Genomic DNA, 24871 nt, shown 5'->3' on the forward strand with positions numbered 1-24871 from the left:
GAGCCTTACATATTTCTGTCATTCACAGAGATCGAGTACATATGAAAAATACGGTTGCCATCTTTGGTTGAACAGACCTGAGTTCTACAGTGAATAGCTAGAATTCATTTGTCTTAGCACACAGGGAATGTTCACGAAACTCAGTCATGCTTTACATAAAGTTGTAGGAGGGGAGATCTAAAAAATTGTCTTATGTATTGCTAACACAATGCAAATAAATTTAAACTTAACAAAATGCAAAATGAAACCTCTCCATAGCTGGAACAATAAAACACATTGCCATGTAACTGAGCTGAAATTCATAACGAGACAAAAGAACCTTAGAATGTTGTAAAAAAATCAAAGCAGTATTGCAAAATGTGGGGCAAATGTAGCTTAGCAAGTTAGAAAATAAATTTAAAAACAAACCCCAAATAAAAGATAATGAGAGCAAGGTAATGACTAGGTAACCATAATATGGTAGAAAACTGTGAGAAGGAAAAGCACCTGGATATAATAACAAACAAGCACCACTTTCTCCTGAGGAGTGCCGTGTCTTCACCCGAGGATGTTTCTGGCACTTTTCAATCCTTTGGGTTTTCTTTCCCACTTTTCAGAACTGAGACGACATTGGGTTGGGCGAGAGTGTTTCGTGGTGCCAGAATGCTGTGTTGCAAGTGGCTAAAATTCCGTAGATGTTTTTTACAGTGGTTAGTTTGAATTTTTATTAAGTTGCAAAACTCAAGATGTGCTTATGAGTATATGTTCACTAACATTAAAGTTCGATTACCTTTAGAATAATAAATAAATTAAAACTCCAAGAAAAAAAATAAGAAACTCTTCCAACATGTCAATTTTAGGAGAGCAGAATGTGGTCATATTTTTTCAAGTCTGTTTTGGCAAGTTAATGTGTAAGACAGAATTTTTAAAAATGAAACAAACAAAACCACTTAATAGTGATAGAATTTGCCTTATCCCCAAATAATTTTTCCTTTTAAGTGATTCACTAACCTATGAACTAAATTTTATTATTTATTTATTTATTGGTGTGCACGAATGTTTTGCCTGCTTGTATTTGAGGGCAGAACATGCATGCAGTTCCAATAGAGACCAGAAGAGGGCATCAGATCCCCTGGGAATCAAACCTGGGTCTTCTGCAAGAGCAGCAAGCGCTCTTGCCATCAACAAGGAGCCATCTCTCTAACCCCTGTCCACTGATTCATTCATTGTTAGCAATGTCTGGTTATTCCTGTACAAACTTTTTATTCACAAAATGAAGGTGTGCGAGTATATCTTAAACCACTGAGGACAGACATTCAAAAGTTTCCTCAGTATTAAGATAATACTAAACAGATTTTTAAAAAGTTTGATTAAGTGCTTGTGTTAATGGAATGAATTTTACCTTTAAGATCACATAATGAAATAGATTAGTGCATTTTTCCAAAAATCATACAGATAATTCTGCATTTCAGTAGGCATACCGATGAACAGAATCAAGCCTCCTGGCAACTCTTATCTATCCCTGTGGCTAGCACACTGATTCTACAAAGTATTAGAAAAACCTGAGGAAAGTTTTCTCTTTCTTTAATACTTTTTTATGTTTATATGTATGTATGTATGTATGTATGTTGGAGGCACATTCACCTGCCAGCCGTGGAATACATGGCTGAGTTGATTCTCCTTTACCATGTGGGTTCAGGTCACTGGGCTTAACAGCGAGCATGTATACCACTAAAGCATCTTGTTGGTCCTGCTTTCATTTTTTCCATTGTTGTGTGTCTGTGTTGTGTGATTGTGCATAGGTACATATGTCTACATGTGTACAGGCATATTTTTACATGGGTACTATTGCATGTGTGGTGTATGGAGACCTGTAGCTGCTTTCAGGTGTCTTCCTCTGATGTATTAGACTTTATTTAATGAGACAGGATATGTCACTGAACTTGGCACTCGAATTAGACTATTCTAGCTAACACACCAGCTTATGGGTGGAGCCTCTCTCTGCCTCCCAAGTGCTGGAATTACAGTTGGCCACAACATCAGTCTGAATTTTACATGGGTTCTGGGGATCTGAACTTTTATCTTCATGTTTGCAGGACAAGCCCATTATTCACTGAGCCATGTCTCCAGCCCAATAAGCATTTACAAGAGCCTTTACAGTTAATAGATGTCAGCATATCACTTAGAGAGAGGTTTGTAAACAAAATCTTCACGGATAACAGCAGTTTAAAGATTTCCTCTCCCCTCCCCTTCAACCCTCTCCCATAGTTCCCATGCTCCCAATTTACTCAGATCTTGTCTTTGTCTACCTCCCATGTAGATTAGATCTATGTATGTCTCTCTTAGGGTCCTCATTGTTCTCTGGGATTGTAAATTGTAGGCTGGTTTTCTTTGCTTTATGTCTAAAAGCCACTTATGAGTGAGTAAATATGGCATTTGTATTTCTGGGTCTGGGTTACCTCACTCAATATGATTTTTTCTAGATCCATCCATTGGCCTGCAAATTTCAAGATGTCATTATTTTTCTCTGCTGTGTATTACTCCATTGTGTAAATGTACCACATTTTCCTTATCCATTTTTAGTCAAGGGGCATTTAGGTTGTTTCCAGGTTCTGGCTATGACAAACAATACTGCTATGAACATAGTTGAGCACATGTCCTTATGGTACGATTGATCATCCTTTTGAGTATATACCCAAAAGTGGTATTTCTGGGTCATAGTAAAAATTTATTTTCAAATTATGTGTATGTATGTATGTATGTATGTATGTATGTCACTGAACATGTGAATACATGTGTTCACTGAAGTTAGAGGCATTGGATTCACCTCAATATGGAGTTAGAAATAATTCTGAGTATTGGGTGCTGGGAACTGAACTCTGGTCTTCTGAGAGTGTGTCCACTCTAAACTCTGAGCCGTCCCTCTAGTCCCAAACAGCATCCTTCTACGTCATGTGTCTTGCATTCCAGCTATCGGCAACTACTTGCTGGGTGTCTTTCCATGTTAACTAGGGCTCACATATTTCTGTTGTGCTGCTGACTGCAGATCTATTTATTTTCCTGTACTCACAGTAATGTATCAGTGACTGGAGAGAGCAGCTAAGTGTTTAAAAGCAGGCCGCTCCCCTCGCATGACGAGTACCTGCTGGAAAAATAACCATAGAGAAGCACAGCAGTGGAAGACGGCAATGCTGGCCATGAGGAAATGTTGGTTAGACAGTTTAAGCCCCTAACTATAGAACATGTTGAAAATTATAGAGTGTTGGTGAGAAGCATATAAGCTAAAACTATCAAAGTTTAAATTGTCACAAACCACAATAGCTCATAGTCCAAGATTAATTTAACCAGTAGTCTAATAGCTGGGCTGATTAGCGAAGATCATAGTTAAATAGTTTAGAGAGTCTCTCAATAATACCCAGAACTAATTTTTTTTTCCTTTCAAAATACCAGCCAATACTCTGTCTCGAAGACCGCTGTTCTGGCCACCAATCCAGGTTCATTTAACAGTCATTTGCGGGGTCAGCCGCGGGGGGTGACATACCTGAGGAGCCATTTCAACCACTACCAAGTTAGCATATGTCACTCCACTCCTTGTAAGCTCCGGGCAGACGGAGGAAAGCAGAGAAGCTCTTACGTTAATATTTGTCTGAATATTAAGGTTGAGAACCACTAGTAATACAATTGCCGGAAACGGATCTTGCAGAAAACAAACGCGAAGGCGCTCTTATTAATTTCGTGGGCACGGAGGTGGATGTCTGGCGTGGCGCCTGACTCTAATCTGGTGTGCCTGGGGTGACTAATACATACGGGCAGCCGGGAGGGTGCAGGTGATTGGTCTGTTTCCGGATCGCTCTGCTGCTGTTCTCTTGCCGATCACTTTCTTTTGGCTGCAGGATTTGCTGCCAGTCTGGCACTGCTGTTTCCAGCATGTCTTCTATCTGCCAGTACAGGGGAGTGTTTTGGAGAAAATCTGCCAAAAGCTTTCTTTTTTCCTTCCCAGATTAAATACATTACATCTGCTTAACATATGCAGTCGCTGTTGGCCCAGGGAACCACACAGAAGCTCTTGGGGTGATTACCTCACTGTTATTTTGACTTCTATAAATGTATTTATTTGGGGGAAGGCACTAAGTTCTTGCTTTTCTCGGCTACATCCTTGGATTAAAATACTGGCTGGAGCTGCCATTCACAGCCCGCTCACCCTGAGAAAGCCATTTAACTTTTTGTTTTCTTCTCTGTAAATTGAAGTCAGTACTTAACCTTGTATGGTTTTGATGAGTATTTGGCAAGAAGGAACCACAAAGGGACTGAGTGATTAATCAAGAACAGTAAGGCGTTATTCAGGAGAAGGCCTGCAGAAGGAGCGCTAGAGCAAGAAGCGGAGCCAGCAATCCACTTCCGGGCAGGGCATGAAAGGGACAGAAATGGACTGATATGTTTTCCAGTTCAACTGGTGGTTGGCCATTGTTAGGGAAGTGGCTTAAAGGATATGAGGTTGTTATGCCCAAATCCACCAAGTCCCCTCAAGGCCAACAAGGAAACCGAGTCCCACACATAAAAGCAAAGAGCCTTTATTTTAATCAAGTTTGCAAACTCAGTCTCTCCGCAAGTCCAAGGTATTGGACTAACTGGAGAGCCGGAAGCTCAATTAGAATTGCGTTTTTTATAGTAGTAAAGGTGGGGGTGAGGGGTCTCTGAGGTTCAAAACCCCTGATTGTTTGACATTCGTCTAGGGGTGTCCTGGTGAATAGTGCTGGCAGGTGATCCTATCTACAGCAGTTGGAATGTTAGGCATTTCCTTTGAATGGTCTGCTCTTGGGTGGTGGTCAGGTCATCTCAGCTTGTGGTTCTTTCTGCTACCAGGTATTTGCTTCAGTGTAAACTACTGAGACTCAGGCCTCTTATTAAATTTATCTGGCAGGTGATAATGGTTGGAAGTCAAGAACTTCCTTGGGGTGACCTGCCCAGACTTGGCTTATCATGGCTGGCCCCCACAAGGTGAGCCAGCTATTTCTGGGGATCCATCGGTCAGGGAGCACTAGAATCTAAACCAATTATTTTACTTCATGAGTTGTCATTGTTTAATCCAAATGGTAGCGCTTGAGAGAACCACATGACTGTAGTTATTAACATTGCCGAGACTGGCAGAAAGGGAAGGCCAGTTGTTGCTCTTGTGACTTGATGCTATACCAAGGGCCTCACTGAGCAGAGATAGGCCCTTGAAGCAGTCTTTGATATCAGAAACTTTGGAGGATGCTGTTGACCATGTCTTCTGGGGGTGTCCTTGAAAAAGGAGTTCTGTTACTTGGATACAAAATAGGCTAAGAAACTAAGGAGGCGGGCCTAAAGACTACCAGGAAGAGGAAGGAGCTAGGCAGGGCAGCCAGCATCCCAGAGAGTTGGAATGTCAGCAGAGTTCAGAGAGTTGTTCTGGCTCAGGGGAGTGGGGGAAGGCAGTTTGGTTGCATCTCAGACCACTCTAGACTGGTTCATATAGAAGTAGTGCATTCTTCCTGGAGGAAGAGGCCCCTCCTTTCTTGGCAATAATGAAGCTCAGAACTCAGCAGTTTTAGCGAACACCTACCAATAAGTCTATTTGGGTTTATATGGTTGTAATTGTTGTGTGATGCTCTTCCCTAGGAGATGTAAGCAAACTTCTTCTTACCCCACAGGGAACTAAGGACAGACCAAAGTCACACTTGAACCAATGAGTTTTACTGGGGTTACTTACAGGAATGCGGGTGAGGGATTACTTAGAAGGGCAGGAACGACTCAGACAACTACATCACCCAGCATGGATAACAGCTTCCAAAGGCTGGGAACCTGGAGCTCACTTCCCAGCCTTCAGGCAGGGCAACAGCTTGGATGGGGTCCTTTCCTAGTGCCTCTGAAGGTCTGCAGCTCTTCCAGGCAGTTTGACTGCTCTCTGTCTCTTTCTTCCAGGCTGCTGTGCCTGAGTCTATCGTACACAGCTCTGCTTGTGTGAGCTTCTGTGAATCTCGGCTTGACCGAGAGGGACTCTTAGCAGTCTTTATTGTTTCTGTACTTTTGGGGAAGGAGAGGACTAATGAACCAATCAGGTCAGTTTCAGGGACTTCCTGGAGCCATTTGGAATTGCTGACTTCGTGTTTTTAGGAGCTTCCCTTGAGGATGGAAGTGTTTCATCTCTAGGACATCCCACTGTTTCACCTCCATGTAGACATCCTGTCCTCAAATATCCTGTTTTACTTCCCTTTTCACATCCTATGCCTTAAGAAGTTTCCCTCCAAGATGGAAGGCTTTGACCCTGAAGGAAACTCCTAAGCAACAGGTGGCTATTTTCATCTAGGCTATTTGAAACCCTTAAAAAACTGTTGGAAGCCAGTGGTGATGCATGCCTTTAATCCCAGCACTCGGGAGGCAGAGCTCGGTGAGTTCGAGGCCAGCCTGGTCTACAAGACCTAGTTCCAGGACAGGCTTTAAAGCTACAAATGAACACTGTCTCGGGGGAATTTTTTTAAAAAAAATAAAGTAAATAAAAATAAAAAGAGCGGTTGGAAACAGACCAGAGGAGGGCATGCCAGCTATGTCTATATGGATGGCAGAAAAAAATATCCAAGCCTTCAAGGAGAGGGAGTAAGCGAAGGGGCTCCCTTAGGATGTGCAGTTGAAACCAACAAGGGCATTGAAGCAAAAAGGATAAAAATCATGGTTTGGTTATTGGGAAGGAATTCATATTTTCATATGATCAACTGTCTGAGACACAGAGCTAAGTTGATATTGCAGGGTGGGGTTAGGGGAGGAGTTGAGATAGAAGAGGTGTAAGAAGGTGTTTTATTTTGTCAATGACACAATCTAGAGTTATCTGAGAAAAGGGAACCTTCATTGAGAAAATGTCTCCCTAAGACTGGCCTGTAAAGAAGCTTGTTGGGCATTCTCTTAATTAGTGATTGATATGGGAGGACCCAGGCCGTTCTGCGTGGTGCTACCCATGGGCTAGTGATCCTGGGACAAAAAAGAAAGTGGGCTGAGCAAGCCACAGGAGCAGGCAAGCCAGCAAGCAGCATCCCTCCATGACTTCTGCTTCATTTCCTGCCTCCATGTCCTGGCTTAGTCTGTCTCCATGATGGAGTGTGGCCTAAGAGTTGTGAGCTGAAATCAACCCCTTTTCCCCCAGATTGCTTTTGGCAGTGCTGTTTGTCACAGCAATAGAAGCCCTAAGACAGAGATCGGTACCAGGTGCAGGAAATATTGTTTTGACAGACCTGACCGTGTATTTTCAGGCAAATGTGGTATTTGAACTTTGGGCTGGAAAAGGCATTGACTATTCAGAGCGTCAGGATCTGTTGTGGGGGCTAAGAAGATAAACCTGAGAGCAGTGTCGATGATGGAGGCCTGACTTGTAAAGTTTCAGAGGGATGTTTGAGAGTCCCTAAAGGACCCTATCATGTCATTAGATGTTTTAAACTAAGAATCCATGGTTCTGGGCAGTTGGGTTTGAAGATTACCAAAAGACCAGAACTAGGAACGTAAATCTTTGCTTTGGGGGACAATTGATCCTGGTTAGCTGGAGCTGAGGAATTGATGTTCATTAAAGGGGAGACCAGCATCAGCACCACCAAGGTAAAATCTGAGAAGTTGTGGTCCAGAGAGGGGAGCGGGAAGGCTCCATCTCACAGTGGCAGCTGAACCTGGTAATGTATAGAAGTTTCTGAGGTGGTACCGGTTTTAAAGGCATGAAGGGGTGGTTGAGAGCTGCTCAAGTTTTGCCTGTGTGGGAAGAGGATAGGACATCGGTGAAGGTACAGCCTCAGTTGCATAAGAAACCCCATGGACTGGGGGGTAAGGGACAGACGGTGAGACCTGTCACCACGTGGCAGAGTCAGAGTCCCTGTAGAGAGCACAGAAGAGGATACTGGTGAAGGCACAGCCCAGTTACAGTGGAGACCCCAGCGTTTTGGAGACGTGAGTATTATGGGATGACTGCAAAGGGCAGTAGCAGCTGTAGGGTGGATTCAGCCGGAGACTGAGACAAGCTGTGTGTGCTGCAGATACCAGAGCTGGAGAGACAGAGACAGTCCAGAAGATTCCGAGGCCTAGATGTCAGACAGTAAGCTGTTGACACTGCTGTCCTTTGATCCTGCTGTGACTGGGGTGTGACTGTGCCCTGGTTCTCCCCTCTTGGAGTACGAAAGCGGTCAACTTGTGGCTTTATTTTACAGGAGCCCAGTTTAGAAGCTTTGGATATTTTAAAGAGGCTTTGAACTGTGAGATTTTAGGTGGGTTTTTTTTTTCATTGTTTTGCTTGTTGGTTTTTATTTGGTTTTGTTTTAAAAGACTGAACTATTTTTTTAATTCATTTTAATTTTACATTCTGGCCACAACCTCCACTGCCATACTCCATTTCCAGTCTCTCTCCCCCATTTCCCATCCCTTACCCCAATCCCCTCCTCTTCCATCTCCACCCAGGAAAGGGCAAGTCTCCTATGAGTATCAGTAAAACATGGCCTATCAAGTTGCAGTAAGACTGAGTATCTACCTTCCCTTGTATTAAGGCTGGGCAAAGTGGCCAGTATGAGGAGTAGGGTTCCAAATGTCAGTAAAAGATTCCGAGACAGCCCATGTTCCCACTGTTAGGAATCCCACAAGTGGACCAAGCTACACAACTGTAACATATCTGCAGAGTGCCGGTTCAGTCTCTGCGAGCCCCTATGAGCCCAGGTTGATTGCGTGAGCCTTCCCATGGTGTCCTTGACTCCTCTGGCTCTTACACTCCTTTCCCTTCCTCCTCTACAGTTTTCCTGAGCTCTATCTAATGTTTGGCTGTGGGTTTCTTCATCTCCTTTCATCAGTGGTTGGATGACGCTTCCCTGATGATAATTGGGCCAGGCACCAGTCTGGTCACAGGAGAGAGCAAATGCAGGCTACTTATCCACTGTTGCTAGGAGTCAAAGCTAGGGTCCTCCCAATAGACTCCTGAACCAGGCTTCAGCCTGACCCTGAAATGCTCCTCCTCCAGCAGTCTCCTCAGCACTCCCCCCTCCAAGCCCCAGCCAATCTGATCGCTCATGTTCCCTTCCCAACCCGCCCTCAGTCTGCTCACAAAATCTCCTCTATGTCCTCTTCCCAGGGAGACCTGGTGTCCACCCATAACCTCTCCTTGTTAACTAGAGAATGAACTTTTGTAGTGTTTGAATTTTTAAAGACCACAGGACTCTAAGTTTGGAATGTGTTTTATATTGAGATATTGGTATTAATACAGGATTTTGTGGATGAATGAAAAGGTATTACAGTTGAATAATATATGTTTGTATGTCAAGTTGAAAAGGGGTCAGTTATTCTGTTTTGTTTTTTATTTTTTCTGTCAGCTTGACATACGCTAATGCCATCTTAGATGAAGAAACCCAGTGAGAAAATACCTCCGTGAGATTGGTCAGGATTGGCAATCCTATGTGGCACATTGGTGAGGATTGCCTTGGTTATCATATCTTATCACAGCAGCAGAAAAGTAACCAATGTACACAGTGGGAAAATAGTAACACCTCGGGTGCTCTCTTCCATGCATAGGCAGCCTTGAGTAATTAATCCCTCCCTTTTGTGCAGGTACTGGATGTAAGCAGCGAAGGCAAAGAAGAGGTGTTCTATGGACCTACACTTCCCTTTGCTTCGAACGGCATAGCGGCATGCTTCCTTCCAGCTCCGTATTTCACGTGCCCTAACCTTCAGACCCTGCAGGTGCCTCATCACAGAATCGGCACTGTCTGAGAAGCCAGCACCATTAGACAGCACCAGGAGCCCGAAGGAGAGCTTGACATCTGGATACAGGCCACGAACATCCTCAGTGCTCCATGCTTCCCTGTCATGTTTTACAGGTCTAAAATTGTCTAAATACTAGCAAAAAAGAAAAAAAAAGAGCAATTTTCTAAAACATATTGCGAGAATTCCGTCACTTCTTTTCCATGTATGTTAACACACGTATGTATAATTTTTGTTGTGGTGCACCTTAATGCTGTCCGATGGGCACATTACTGTTTCATGGATCTTTAAGACATTCCTCTTACCCTGTTCTTATCAGCGCCATCCAGGGTCACGTGACACTGTTAGTAAGGCACCTTTCACAGTGGCATTGGTTGTCTCCTAATCTTCCGCACTGCTGCCCTTGACTGCTTAAACATCAGAGCATCGGTCATTTTTCAAAGCATTGTCACATTCTGCAGCTCTGCTCAGGGGAGGCTAGCAGGGTGATGTCGTAAGCGTTAAGTGCCATGTGTTACTGAAGGTGATAGCAGCAGCTGACTTGGAAAAGGTAGATTTCCAGCCCTGCTTACTCTGCCCTTGTGTGGGAACTTTACAGCCTCAAAAGATGGTAACTGCTCATCTCCACGTTAACTGAAAAGAATGCTGTGAGAATCAGGCAAATGCTCAGAACTTTGCTTAAGAAGAAAAGTTACTCAAATTCCAAGGTGTTTTACTGTCTTTTAGAACCTTGTTAACTGAACCACATCCTGTGGAATAAATGAGTCTAAGAATATCAGGAAGACACTGTACCTATCCTAACTAGGAAGACCAAAGATCCCTAAGCTTGTACAAATTCTTGCCTGAAAGAATTCTCTTAAATGCCTCATCTTAAAAAACAAAAATTAGCTGTACTAGCCATGGTACCACAGAAGGCTGTGACATAAGACTGAACGGGGAGTGGGCAGTTCTAGTGGACATCTTCCAAGTTACTAAAAGCTATGTCAATCCTGAGTGCTTCTGGGATTCCCCACCACTGCCAACACATTTTTTATTACTGCCACTTTTAATGATGCACAGTTCTTTTTTTAGTTTAGATTTTTGGGTTCGCTTTATCTACAACCAAAATAAATCATCTTAATAATAACTTTTTAACATAAACTCAACATGTTTGTTTTCCTAATCTTCCCAAGACTTGAGGTCATTTTTATTAAACAGCTGCTTCCCCAATGCCACTCGGTCATTCCAGCAGTGCCTATGTCACAGAAACTTTTTTTAACTGTGGAACCATTTTTTTTTTAATCTTCATAAGTAAATGAAAAAAATAACGCTTTTCTGTTTGTTTAGGGTGGCTTCGATGGGCTATGTAATTATGCTGGCCCCCAACTCATGATTCTCCCAGATAAAACAATGTGTTTATCTTAGCAATCTCACTAACCTTGAGCACCGTGTAAGGATACCTAACGCATGGTTCTTGAGAGTAAAAATGATCTAGTTACTGGGTTACAGGACAGGAAGAGATGAAAAGGGCGAGGAAGAAAGGTAACAAACTCAAGTCAGACAGAGCAGCGACAGCTGGTGTGGACAGACGCTGCAAGCACTTAAAAAGCTGCCTCGGAGCCTTCAGAAATAAACTTAGACGTTCTGTCAGACTCGAAAATGCATTCCTGCCCTGCTGAATTCTTACAATACAGGCATAGATAACAGGTGTTTCAGACTTACTGATGTCTCTAAAACCATTAAATACATAATGCTATAGTAAACAAACAAGCAAACAAATAAATAAATGAACAAATAGTTATATACCCAGGTCCTATACCCTGAATGAAAGGAAATGGCTTCAAAATAAGCTTGCCCGAATGACAACCTTAGACGTTCTGGATTCATTTCTAAGCATTCATTTAAGTCAGTATAAACTACCAGTTAGTTTCTCCTTGATTGTGTTCATTCTTGCCGAGTATGGACATATTCTTCACATCTCTAATCAAAGAAGAGCATCAAAACTATCACACGCCTTTACTACAAAAAAAGAAGATCCATAGTGCACAGTTAGATCCCTTTCCCCAAATTGTCTGCAATGAAGAAAACAATCTATGGAATTATAGTTGACGTATATTATAAGCAAATCCCATTTGGAATACTGTTATATACCTTTCCACTATTCAAGTGTAGTATCCATTAGTAATTTGTCTTCTATTTTCAATCCTCAGCATTAAAGACTGCATTTTATTTTCCCTATAGGACCAAAAGACTTTGAAGCACCTAAATATCACTTGGGAATTCTACTTTAAAACATAAACTGAGTTTCCATAATAATTCTGTTGTGAAAGGCAAAGCTGGCAAAGACATGACTCTCCATCTACAATGTAAGATGCAATAAACCCCCTAATCTTTAAAAATAAGATGCCAACTACATCACAATTGCGGCACCTTTTGTACCGTTTTGTTTTCTTCACAACTAAGTATATGAGGAGCATCCCCTTCACCTACCGCAGAAGTGGAAACCTTCAATTGGTTTCCCACGAATTATAAATGCAATAGGAATGAAAGATACTGTTTTTCTAAGTAACATGGCTCCTCTTTTATTTTCATTAGATAATCAGCGACATACTGCAGGTCAAATGCACACATTAAAATTGATATGCCTATCTTTCATCTTTATTATATGCAAACAACCTATAACTACACATAAAATAATATCTATAACATGTAACAAACTGGGTAACTGTCGGCACAACAAAGTTCTAAGTAAGGATGGGGATAAAGCCTGGTTGGTAGAGTGCTCACCTCACCTGCCTGAACCTAGGGCTCCTCTGTGGGAGCTCATGCTTGTAATCCCAGTTTGCTTGGGAAGTGGAGGTCAGAGGATCCGAATTCAAGGTCACTCTTGGCTACCAAGAATTTTCAAAGAAGCCAGCCTGAAACAGAGACACTGACCCTGTCTTTCACAAATAAACACACAAGTAAAATAATAAAATCGGTCAATTAGAATCATATGGTACTGAATCAGGTAAGCTCACCATACAGAAGATCCCAGTGAAAACACAACTCTTGTATTTAGAAAGAAGATCCTATTTTGCTAGACTCCTAGACTTATTGTCTTAACTAAATAAAGCACACTGTTTTTACTGACATTTTACACTCTTGCTTGTCTAGGCAATACATTTGACTCTAAGAAGGGTAGGCATTTGGTGTTGCTCAGTGCAGGAAAGAAGACGTAGGACGTAGAGAGAACAAATATCCTTGAGGGTTTCCCCAAAGAGCAGAAAGATACCAATTTTTATATAAAATATTAACTGCCAAAGATCCTGTGGAAACTGTGATTATTCTGATGATGGACACCTATCACTCCCTCGCTCAAGCACTTGGTGGGAGGCTGAGGCAGGAGGATTATACATTTAAGGCTGGCCTGGGATAAACAGCAGGACACTCAAAAAAGAACAGAAATATAAACAAAACCTAATAAGAGAGAGAGAAAAAAATGTTGAGAACACATGGAAATAAGCCCATATATTATTTAGAAACAAAGTATCTTATAACTGAGGAAGAACACAGTAGAGGTGTTTATCACCAAGTTTGTAGGCCTGCGTCAGACCCCACAGATTGACATGGTGGGAGAAGAGAACCGATTTTTCCAAGTTGTCCTCTGACCTAATGTTATGTGTGCGCACACACATATACAAAAACAGGTGGGTAAAGGGAAACATTATTTTAAATCTGAAGTCAGTGTGGAGCGCATACCTACATTCCTGCCACTGGGGTGCCTAAGGCAAGGATTTTGAGTTTGAGTGTGGCTAGCCTGAGCTACACGGTGAGCCAGAATTCATACACTGAGCCCCCATATCAACAAAACAAAATCACCAAGCAAACAAAACAAACCACTAAAGCAAACACACCAAACCTGAGGAAAAGTCTGATGGAAGCTACAGGATAATATACATCCATCCGTCCAAGACATAATAAAAATACTACTTTCTTAAATAAATGCTGAGAGAGAGAAGCAAGTCAAATGCAGGCATCCATCACTTAATGGCTGGGATGTACTCTGAGAAATGCATCCTTTTAGGCAAAATCATTGTACTAGCGCGATAGGTGGTAGTCAATGCATCCTTAGGCAAAATCATTGTACTAGCACGATAGGTGGTAGTCAATCATTTGTGGCCTCTGGACGCTATCCAGATATGTGGTGCTGGTGTAATAAGGCTTACTGTTTTACAATAAGTTTTTCTGAGTACTTTTATATAGTAGGTGTACAATCTAAAACAAAGAGGGGTAATAAGTACACAAAGCACCAAGTCATCTATCATGAAGTCGTATGTACTGTACATAGATGTGCTATATATAGTTCTGTGTCTGGCAGGGTGGTGGGCTCACCTGTCCCAGCGTCACTACTTGTGTTGACTATATTACACTGTGGTGTTACAATGGCAATGAACCTAGGTGGTAGGGACGTTGGCGATCTGCCATAATCTCATGGGATTACCTTGGTATGTGAGTCCTATCACTGAAACATCATGTACCACATGATTTTACTTAAGAGAAAAATGATACATAGACATTTAAAATTATGAAATCTTTCTAGTGCAAATGAACTTAGTACTCATTAAGTTTTGCAGATCATCCTCCAAATTTCTCTTACCTATCTAGTTAGATGCTAATTAAATTGAAGATTAAATCCAAACCAAACCTTAATGTCTAATAAAACGTTTTCATCACTCTGTTGCCCTTTGCTCATCTTTTATACCCATTCCATCTGGTGATTTATAGGTATCTGACTAGAATGCTCTCATGCCCAATACATACATTTTTCTTCCTTTTTGACTGCTTTAAGTTTCTATAGAAATGAAATTTATTAATTCTCAGAGTTTATGAAAAGAACGATACACTGTGCTGGCCAGCTGAATGAACCTGAGTGCAGAATGAACAGTGTTCAGAGAAAGTGAGCAAGTCCGGAGAAAAGAAACTTGAAAGAAATTTTCAGTTTCATGGCTGTCTAAATTTTTTTTTTTTTTACTGCTGTGATGTACACCATGACCAAAAACCTGGGGAGGGAAAGGGCTGCTTTTAGCTTGTAGTGGCAGTCCATTATTAAGGGCAGGGCAGGAGCTCAAGGCGGGAGGGAACTGAAGCAGAGGACATGGAGGAACACTGCTTACGGGCTGGCTCATCTTACTTTCTTCTACTGCCCTGAGCCACCTACTAAGAAGTGGCATGGTTCTCAGTGGACTGGACCTTTCTCTATCAATCTGTTACCAAAGAGTGCATGACAAACCTGCATACAAGCAATCTGGGGGAGACATTTACTCAACTGAGTTTACTCTTCCCAGATGACTCTTACTTGTGTCAAGTTCACGGTAAGCCAATCAGGACACTGGCGATTGTGAATAGGGCAGCAGAGAACATGACTGAGCAGTTATCTCTGAGGGAGAACACAGAGTTCTTTGGGTGTATGCCCAGAAGTGGGATAGCTGTTTCTTAAGATAGTACTACTTTCAGTGTGTTAAGGTCTACTGATTTCCCTCGTGGACTCCATCAGTTTGCACTCTGTAGTGGTTTGAAAGAAAATGGCCCTCATAGGCCCATAGGAGTGACACACTCTTAGATGTGGCCTTGTTGTGGAAGTGTCACTGGGAGAAGCCTTTGAGGTTTCAAATGCTTAAGCCAGGCCCAATGGCTCACTCTTTCTCTGCTGCCTGCTGATTTGGATGTGGAACTTTCAGCTACCTCTCCAGCACCAAATCTGCCTGCATAAAGCCATGCTTCCCACCATGACAATGGACTAAACCTCTGAACTGTAAGCCAGCCCCAATTAAATTTCTCCTCACAGAGTTGCTGTGGTTCCTAGCAACAGAAACCCTAAGACATACTCTAATAGTGAATAAGTCTTCCCCATTCTTCACACCCTAGCCAGCATTTGCCTTCCAGATAAATGCCATTCAAACTGGGGTTAGATGTTTTAATTTTCATTCCTCTGATTGCAAATGATGTTGTATACTTTGTCTTTTTGCTGTTGTTGTTGCAAGCAGAGTCTGCCCTTTGATTTCCTGGCTGCCCAGACCCAAATAATCACACAGAATCTATATTAATTACAACACTGTTTGACCAATAGCATAGGCGTATTTCTAGCTAGCTCTTACATATTAAATTAACTCATTTCTATTAATTTGCGTATTGTCACAAGGCAGTGAGCCAGTAAGGGTCTGGGTCCTTCTCCTTCATTGCATCTCTTGACTCTGCCTACTCTCTCATTATCTCTGTTTGGATTTCCTGTCTGGCTTTACTTTGCTATGCCATTGGCCCAAACAGTTTTATTCATCAACCAATAAAAGTAACACTTATACAGATGGACATTTCACATCATTTTTTCTTTCTTTTTTCTTTGTCTTTTTTCGAGACATGATTTCTCTGTGTAGCTTTGGAGCCTGTACTGGAAATCGCTCTTTAGACCAGGCTGGCCTTGAACTCACAGAAATCCAGCTAACTCTGCCTCCTGAGTGCTAGGATTAAAGGTGTGTGCTACAACCACCCAGCCCATATGTTGTATACTTTTAAAACTATGTCTCAACCACTTATTTTAACACGTGTGTGTTTGCATTTGCATTTCCTACATGTGTTGTGTAGGTACGTGCAGAGGCTAAAAGAGGGAATCAGATTTACTGAAGCTAGAGGTATAATGATTATGAAATTCCTAAGGTGGCTGTGTGGAACTACAAGTACATCCTCTGGAAGAGCAGCAAGTACTCCTGCTTTCCCTTTCTTAGCCAGCTTTGTCCTCTTATTTATTTATGCTTGAGAGTTTCTTGTATGAACACTGTATTTATAGCATTTCTCCTTCCATCTCTTCTTTGTAACCTCTCCCATGGCCCCCCACTCCTCAAATTCATTGCCTCTGTTCTTCCCCCCTCTTTCACACACCCACACAGACACAGACACACACAAACACACACTACAGTCTGATGACCTGAGTTGAGTTAGATCCCTGGGGGTATCCCCCAAAATACTATTGCTTCTGCTTGTCTCCTGGAACTTGAGGGTAAGACCCTATGGTGAAAGACTTTGATCACAGGACTTGGAGAAATCAAGTGGATACTGTCCCGGAGAAGTTCCTCCCCAATGGCTACCTTTCATAGTATTAGAAGGTACTAGGCAGGTACTACCCAACTGTGAACCTTGAGAACTACAATCATGACCTTCTGACAGTACAGACCAAGTGGTCAACAGTGGCAATTATGCAGGCAACCAATAGTTGTGTGATTAGATTTAAATACGAGAACTCAAGCCTTATACTGTAAGTCTGGCCAAGAAAGAACCCTTGGCTTAAGGAAGGGGTCACAGACCTAGAAGAGAACCTCCTCCTTCTCTTGTAACGAACTGATATAGTATCCAAATGTCTTCTAAGTACCCATAGAATGTGGTTTTTAACCTTCACCAGAGAAACATCTTTTTGCAGAGAATATCATCAGGTCAACAAACAGAGACTAAGTGACTCTAGAGTGCCTCTCCCCATATGGGACACCTATAACACAAGCCCACGCCCAAGGTTCAGACAACATTGCTAGGAGGGGGCAGAATTTAAGAGCCAGAGGTTCAAAAAAATACCATGAGGTTCAGTATCTTTTGGACACGAAAGGGATGTTGCACCCATGACTTCGGAAGACTGTAGTTGTCTGTACACAAACTGCACATTAGTGAGACAGTCCCCATTCTTGCATGCATGTGGAAAGGCTTATAAGCCCACACCCCTGGTTGAAGAGCTACAGGCAAAAGTTGAAGGCGACTCAGGAAGAGTCAATTTTTTTTGGTGACACGGTTATTGGTTTGCTGCCCCTGCTCCAGTGGTTAGTCATACACCCATGTGAATATGAGTAACATCAGCCAGTCAGTATGTGTCAGTGTTATGTATTTATCTAAAACTGAAGACATGAGAGGAGAATGCATGTGAGGAGACCATGGGAGGAGAAAAATGGAAGAAAACTGGAGAAAAGTGGAAGGGTTGATATGATAAAATTGTATTGTTCTCATGTAAGAAATATCAAAAGCTAAAACAAGAAGAAGAAACAGTCCACTTAGGTGACATACAGTGATCAGACCGATGTCTAATGTGTCAGCTGATCCTGCAGCAGAGCAGCAGTGAAAGGACATGGTACTGAAGGAATGGTCGTTTCAGAACTGCTTGTAGGACACACTGTAGAAACACAGACCAGAGATAAGGAAACAGTTTTCGGTGCCTGAGAGGAAAAAAATAACTGAACGCAAGTAATTGTAAAGGGGGAGGGGTTCATTTAAGAGTCTACTGGTTATAAAAATGAGGAGAAAAAAAGGACCTAAGATGTTTCTGAGATTCCATGGCTACACTAACTTGGGAAAATAGTGTTCTCTTGGATAGAAAATGAGAACAGGTGACAAGGGCAGCTTGCCATGTTGTCCTGGGATTTCAAACCGCTGGACTAAAGACGTTGGGAAAAAATTAGCACTACACACATATTAAGAGACAGGGTTATGAGCCTATGGGATGCCAAGACAGATGAAGGGCATAGCTTACACCCCAAAAATGTGTCAGTCCCAACAAATGAGAATAAAGATCATTACCCAAATTCTTAGTCAAATTAAGGAAGCTTTATTTTGTCAGACTAGGCTGTCTCCCTAGAGTGGAGTTTGAAATAACCAGCACTGAATAGAGGATAAAGTGGGGGCTTACATTAGCCCCAAAACTGAACAGCTATGGAGGTTTCAAGGGTTGGAGGGATTTTTGAATATGTAGGAACTTGGCTTAATATCTCAAATTATATGGCAGAATATCCTATCAGGGTGGAGTTCAGGATATATGCTATGAAATATATCAAATTCTAGAAAATGGGTCAAGATATGGTCAAATTTGAGTTTTACAGAAAACTGAAATGAACTTATTTTGACTTTAAAGTAAGAATACTTCTAATATTAAGATAATACAGTGTCTATAGAAAGAGGGCACATTCTTAAAGAGGGCACTGAAAAGATAGAACTCAAATGTGAGAGAGGCCAAAGACCATGAAAAAAGAGAGCACATTTGAACACAAGCAGCCTTAAGGAAAATGGGATCAGTTATCATTCTAGTCCTATGAGGAGACACTGTGCAAAGGCAACGTTAGAAATAAACCATTTAATTAGGGTTTGCTTCCAGTTTCTGAAGCTTTCATTCATGACTATCATGATAGCATGTGGTAGCAAGCAGAGACAGCACAAGAATGGGCCTGGCATGCACTTTTGAAACATCAGAGCCCACCCACAGTGACATATCCCCTTCAAAAAGTCCATCTTTCCTAATCCTTCCCAAACAGTTCCACTAAAAGGGGAACCAGTGTTCAAAGACAGGAAGGCACCTATGGGGCCATTCTCACTTAAACCACCACAGGCTTTAAGAAAGCAGTCATCAAGTAAAGCTCAGGCATACAAGGAGGCATGAGTAGAATGCCAAGTGAAGAGTCACTGAGGCTTTATACAGGGAAGGGGACACTGAAGATAAGCATCTTAGATGGGACACAAATCTGTATAAACAAAGTCCCATTCTCAGCAGAAGATATCTTGGATCAAACAAGCCCAAAACTTTCAAATGAAAAGCATTTTATGAGCATGGTATTGATTCACATAGCATCTGTGAAGACCAGAGGCAGGTGGGTGCCTTCTTCAACAAGGCTCTCCATCTTCATTTTTGAGACTCTCACTGAACCTACAGCTCGCTCCTTAGCTCCAGGGATTGGATCCCAGCCCTGTCCTGTCCCCTTCACTTCAGGCTCCCAGGCTCCTCTCTTACTCAGCTCCTCATGTCTGCAGGATAAGCACTTTACCTGTAGACTCATCACTTGCTATTTTCAAGGAAAAATTTTAACTACTTTTAGTACTTATGCTTGAAATTTGTAACTAACAGCTTCTGACTCTATGACACATGCTCTAAAACATATCCCTTTGCTTTTTCTCTCTCTCTCTCTTTTTTCTTTTGTTGTTGTTGTTTTTTGATGCAGTTCCCATTCTAGCTCAGACTGGTTGAGATCTAGGGACAATCCTCCCGAACAAGCTTCCCCAGATCTGTAATTACAAGCATAAGCCACTGGTGACACCTGATCTGTAAAATACCTTTGCAGATTACCTTGGGAAAAGGAGATCTCTTTTTCTGACATGCCATATTATGTTATGCTACATTACATTACGTTATATTTATATATATGCACACACACACACACACACGGGATTGAACCCAGTTCCTTATATAACTTATTATACAAACCATTGAGCTATATTCTCAACCCCCTTTAAGAGCTTTTTTTGCTTGCCTTAGAGAGCTCAACTCTTGGGCTATAGAGATGGCTTAGGTTAAATAAAGGTCAGGTTCACTTTGACAAGAAGTCAAAGTGCTTTAGCTGCTAAAGCCAACAGTGCAACATGGCATTAGACAAGTTAGTCACTAACACGTGGAAAGAAAACTCACAGCCTTGCATTCACTTGGTGGAAATGATGATAGAGAACAATTGGACATTTGATGATTTAAAAGTAACACACACATTTGGATTTCAAAGACGATAATTGCGAAAGCACTCGAGAAGGCTGACTGCATTTTAAAAAACTTTTTAATTTTTTTAAAATCATTCCTTTTTTGTTTTTATGAGTAAATTGGGGACCCAATTCAGGGACCTGCTGCATGATGGCCAAGTATTCTATAACTGAGCTATACCCTTAGTATCTTCAGTATCTTCTTCTGAGTTAAAAGAATGAAGTGTTTTCTTAAGGTAACACTATATTAATAATGATGATAATGATAATAATAATCAATCCTCAAAAGAAAACAATCAAAGTTAAAACATTCATAAAACAACAACAAAAACCAAACTTTTTTGCAGGGAAGGGAATATCCTGGAATCCCTCATTTATAATTTAGAACTCAAACAAACAAAAGACCCACAAGGCACACTGTATTGGCCCCATTTCTGTTGCTGTTCTACACATGACAAAGGGTAGCTTCAGAAGGAGTTCACTTTGGATTATAGTTCCATCAAGGGAGGCATGGCAGCTGAGCAGGAAGATGTGCGATCACATCCAGAACTCTGAACAGGAACAGAGAACCAACCCTTCCTGAAGTGGGGCAAATCTTTAAACCCCAAAGCCACTACTAGGGACATTTCCTAAACCTCCCAACTGAGGACCAAGTGTTCAGATTCATGAGCATCCAGGGGACATTGTTATTCAAACCACCATACATTGTTATAAATAATAACACAGTAGTCCTATCAATAAACTCAAATAATTCAGAGCTTTTACAGGTATTATCCATGGATTTCTGTAACACTGTGAAATTAAAAAGAAAAAGATTTACTAATCTTTTTTTTTGTCCATGAAGAATGGTTAGTTGAGCGAGCACCTGGTTTACCTAATGCAGGTCCTACCTGTAGGACTGGATGGAACTCCTTGTATTTAGTGATGCTTAATACAGAAACGAGTCAGGACAAGGCCCAGCAGGTGAGGTGTGCAGCCTCCATGAGACAGTTAAACAAAGGAATCAAGGAAGAAAAGGCCCAGCAGGTGAGGTGTGCAGCCTTCCTAAGTTACTAAGTTATAAGAGGAAGGAGACGAGACAGCTGACTTCTCAGACTTCTATACTTTAGATGTTGTTGGGTGGAGAGGAAGCCCTGTTGGAGTGGGACATGAGAAGGCAGGCAGTCAGGCAGACGAGACAGGGAAGAAGAACAAGAGAACAGACTTTTTTACTAGTAGTTTTAAGATGCTTGTAGAATATTAATTATTTCTCTAACTTCTATATTTCCTCTCCCTTGAGAAGACTTTTAATGACAATTCTGGAAGCTGGAGAGAGAAAAAACCCTAGCAATCTACAGAATGTACAGATGAATACTGTTGGTGTACTTTAAAACTTTAACAAATGGTGTGCATGGTCCTCAGTCAGAACAGTGACTCCAGAGAGCCGAGCACACCTTACTTGCCACTTACACATGCTGCAAATGTTTATTTGCTAACTTTGGTTTATAACAAAGAAACCCCACAGTCCATATCCTGATACTCACTTTCCTGCAAACAGCAAACCAGAACAGGCCAGAAAGAAAAAGGAGCGTGAACACAAAAAGATAAGAAGGTTAACAGAACAAACCAGCAGCTAAACAGGTTATGGTATGAACTGGATAATACTCATTCACAGAAAAGCTGTTCCGTTTGAAAAGTCTTTAATTTAGTTAAAAATCTCTTCATGTTCCAGGATCCTATTACACAATTACTAATAAGCCTTCATTCCTTATTTATATACATTATACATGCAGGAGAAAAAAAATTATTTGTGATACAACATTATACAATTAATTAAGTCCCTGCTGAGGGCCACATAGCAGCTTTAGAGACGACGCAGACAGGAAGTTGGTGCAGCAGCATCATGTTTTATCACTTTCCAGTCTCTGTTTCTCATCCTGTCCCACCTGTCCTAGGTGAGATAAAAGTTTGCTATATGCTTCCCTGTTAAAAAAAAAACAAAACACTCAAGTATTTATAAACGTCTATTAACCTACCTAGCAAACATGGCACAGCACTCTAAAAAATGCTTCATGTTTGCAATGAGTAAACTCAGGTGCTGGAATCCATTCAGTCCTTAGAGTGACTTATACGTACAAAATGAAGGTAAAATGATGTGAGAGCTTATTAACCATCTGAAATAATAAAATGTCCATCTATGACAAAATGTGCTCGTGGTACACTGCGTAAGGACAAGGATGGCACGATAACAACAGGGAGATGGGTCACCAACAAAAACATGGAACATTACAACCAGAAGAAAGATCAGTGTCACAACACCAGCAATACCCTATTTTCTTTATCTTCTTCTCCTTACTTGAACAGCAGTTTGAAAATAAAATGCTGTTTCTAATATTCTGTAGTACTTGTGGTACTTGGATTTACATTTTCCTTACAGAAAGGAGAGGGTTTATGTAGGTGGAGATACAGGTAAGCCATGCTTCTCCTGGGCCCCGGCTCCAAAAGAGAGTGAAAGCTGAGGCAGGGTCCACAGTGACGAAATTTTACGGTTCATTAACATAGCGCTCACCAGTTGAAATGCTTTAAGAAATATTCTGCCATGAAGTTCTTTCATTAGTCTAAATACCTATGGGATTCTGAGTCTCTATAACCAGTCCTTTTGTGAATATCGTGGCCACACAGAGGAGCACATTAGCAAAGGCTGCCCCTGGGTGGAGTTCACAGACTCCATGAAAGGTTTTCATGAAAGAGCTCAGAAACTATGTCAACGGTGTTGCAAGAGTATGTTTTCATCTCCTCTGCTGCAAAGATGGAGTCTACTAATTAGCTAATGTTATAATCAATATGAATTTCACAAAACAAGCCACTGGAAGCTTTCAAATCCATCTCTTCCTAAGGACACCGCTTTGAAAAGATAAGCACCACTGAGGTGTGCAGCTCTGAGGCAGCCACACCTGCAGGAACTGGAAATGATGTGTGACCCATCCAGCTACGCTACTGCTCAGGCAGGGATTACACAGCTGATAACAGTCACAGCACTGAAGCATTCTTCATCTCAAAATATCCTATTTTTCTAAATGGGAAATAAGTCATTTTAATAAAAAAACACAAATTGTATGGTACTCAAAACAGTCTAATTATCAAACATACCTTTGTGCAATGTTCCTGCCACAGCCCCATTTCAGCTCTGAATCTTTCAGAGACTGAGTGAGGGTAGGAACCAAGTGGATGACAATGTGCGCACTCAGTGCTGCCACCATCTCCAGGATGCTGTACACCTGGTAACTGTACTGCACACCATAGTCCTGGATGAACTGCCTGAAAGCAAAACAGGCCATTAAGTCAACCTCAGGCAATTCCTTGGGCCAGTTATATTCATCATAATCACTTTTAACCTGAACATAACAAGGATCATTTCATCAAGACTGAGGAAAAATCTATACGCAGACTACTGGTAAGGCTTGTTTGTTTCTTAACTTTTGGAGGTAGGGTAGTTTCATGTTGTCTGGTTTGAATTAGAACTCATTGTCCTCGTCCTCCATCACCTAGAATGCTGGGACTACAGGTGAGTATCACCAGGACCAGCTCGGTGACACTTAGCAGAAAAATAATTGAAAGGACAATCAGGTAGGGGAAAAAAAATGAATTTTAGGGACTTTCCATGATATTCTCCACTTCAAACTGGAATGGGAGGAGTGTGGAAGGCAGCTAGCACAGTCAAGTTTCCTCATTATTTCTCAGCACATCAAACATCTGTATTAGTTAATACAGTATAGGGACAGAAAATATTCATAAGATACATGTTTTAAATGAACAAGAGATATTATGAATAGACATTATTCATAAATAAAAAAACCATATATTTGACCACTAAAATTTCTACACTCCTCAATCAATATAATAAAAGCCATGTACCCTAATAAATCATATATAACAAATTCTTTTCCCTCTTCCCAAGGTTTCGAAATTTTCATGAACTCACTAGCATAAGGTGATGACAATCGAAATGAACCAGAAACAGTAGACAAGTGCAGTCATGTGACGAGAGGGAAGAAACACACCTCAAATCACATGTCGTGTGGTGGCAAGGTAGGGATGTGTGACATAAAACCAAACTGACAGAGACCCTGAGAAAAATGGCACAAAGAAACTGCCCTAATAAAGACTCTACACCAGGCGGTGGTGGCACACACCTTTAATCCCAATACTCGGAGGCAGAGACAGGAGGATCTCCGTGCCTGTGAGGCCAGCCTGGTCTACAGAGTGAGTTCCAGGACAGCCAGGACTGTTATACAGAGAAACCCTGTCTCGGGGAACAAAAGAGACAGACAGAGAGAGAGAGAGAGAGAGAGAGAGAGAGAGAGAGAGAGAGAGAGAGAGAGAGAGAGAGGCTGACTGAGACTCTACAAGGGCTCAGGGAATGTGGCTAAGCATACCTTCTACCCCTTCAGAGTCCATGTTTCCCAGTTAAGCTTTCTGAAGCTTCAATGTTTAAAGCAAGTCAAAAGACCAGGGACAGGCATTTTTACAGCACCCTGAAGAGCAGGGACACATATTTTCCAGACTTATGCATCTTACTTTTTCTTCTTAACCACGTTTAAGATTCTTTCTTACTGAAGACATAAGTAATTTCAAGTCAGTTAACTTACCCTTCTCCTTGGCACTTTTATTTTTC

At 41.6% G+C, this 24871-nt stretch overlaps 2 protein-coding genes across 5 annotated transcripts in view; one reads left to right on the forward strand and one right to left on the reverse strand.

The window, feature by feature from the left end:
* Positions 1-14396, forward strand: part of Klhl32 (kelch like family member 32) — a 203116-nt gene extending 188720 nt beyond the window's left edge. For all 3 annotated transcript variants that reach the window (XM_041667802.1, XM_041667803.1, XM_041667804.1), the window contains one exon: positions 9562-14396. In XM_041667802.1, the coding sequence (XP_041523736.1) occupies positions 9562-9723 (162 nt within the window). In that variant the 3' untranslated portion in view covers positions 9724-14396. The remainder of the gene's footprint in view (positions 1-9561) is intronic.
* A 7078-nt stretch (positions 14397-21474) lies between these two features.
* Positions 21475-24871, reverse strand: part of Mms22l (MMS22 like, DNA repair protein) — a 109798-nt gene continuing 106401 nt past the window's right edge. The window contains exons 23-24 of one of the 2 annotated variants that reach the window (XM_041667599.1): positions 23347-23514; positions 21475-22179 (exon numbers count right to left, since the gene is read on the reverse strand). In XM_041667599.1, coding sequence (XP_041523533.1) covers positions 22098-22179; positions 23347-23514 — 250 coding nt within the window. In that variant the 3' untranslated portion in view covers positions 21475-22097. The remainder of the gene's footprint in view (positions 22180-23346; positions 23515-24871) is intronic. The other variant, XM_041667598.1, reaches the window with a different exon arrangement.

Source organism: Microtus oregoni, unplaced genomic scaffold (genome assembly GCF_018167655.1).
Source record: "Microtus oregoni isolate MIOR12 unplaced genomic scaffold, Mior012 000017F_ref0000208, whole genome shotgun sequence".
In the NCBI taxonomy this organism is placed as follows: Eukaryota; Metazoa; Chordata; class Mammalia; order Rodentia; family Cricetidae; genus Microtus; species Microtus oregoni.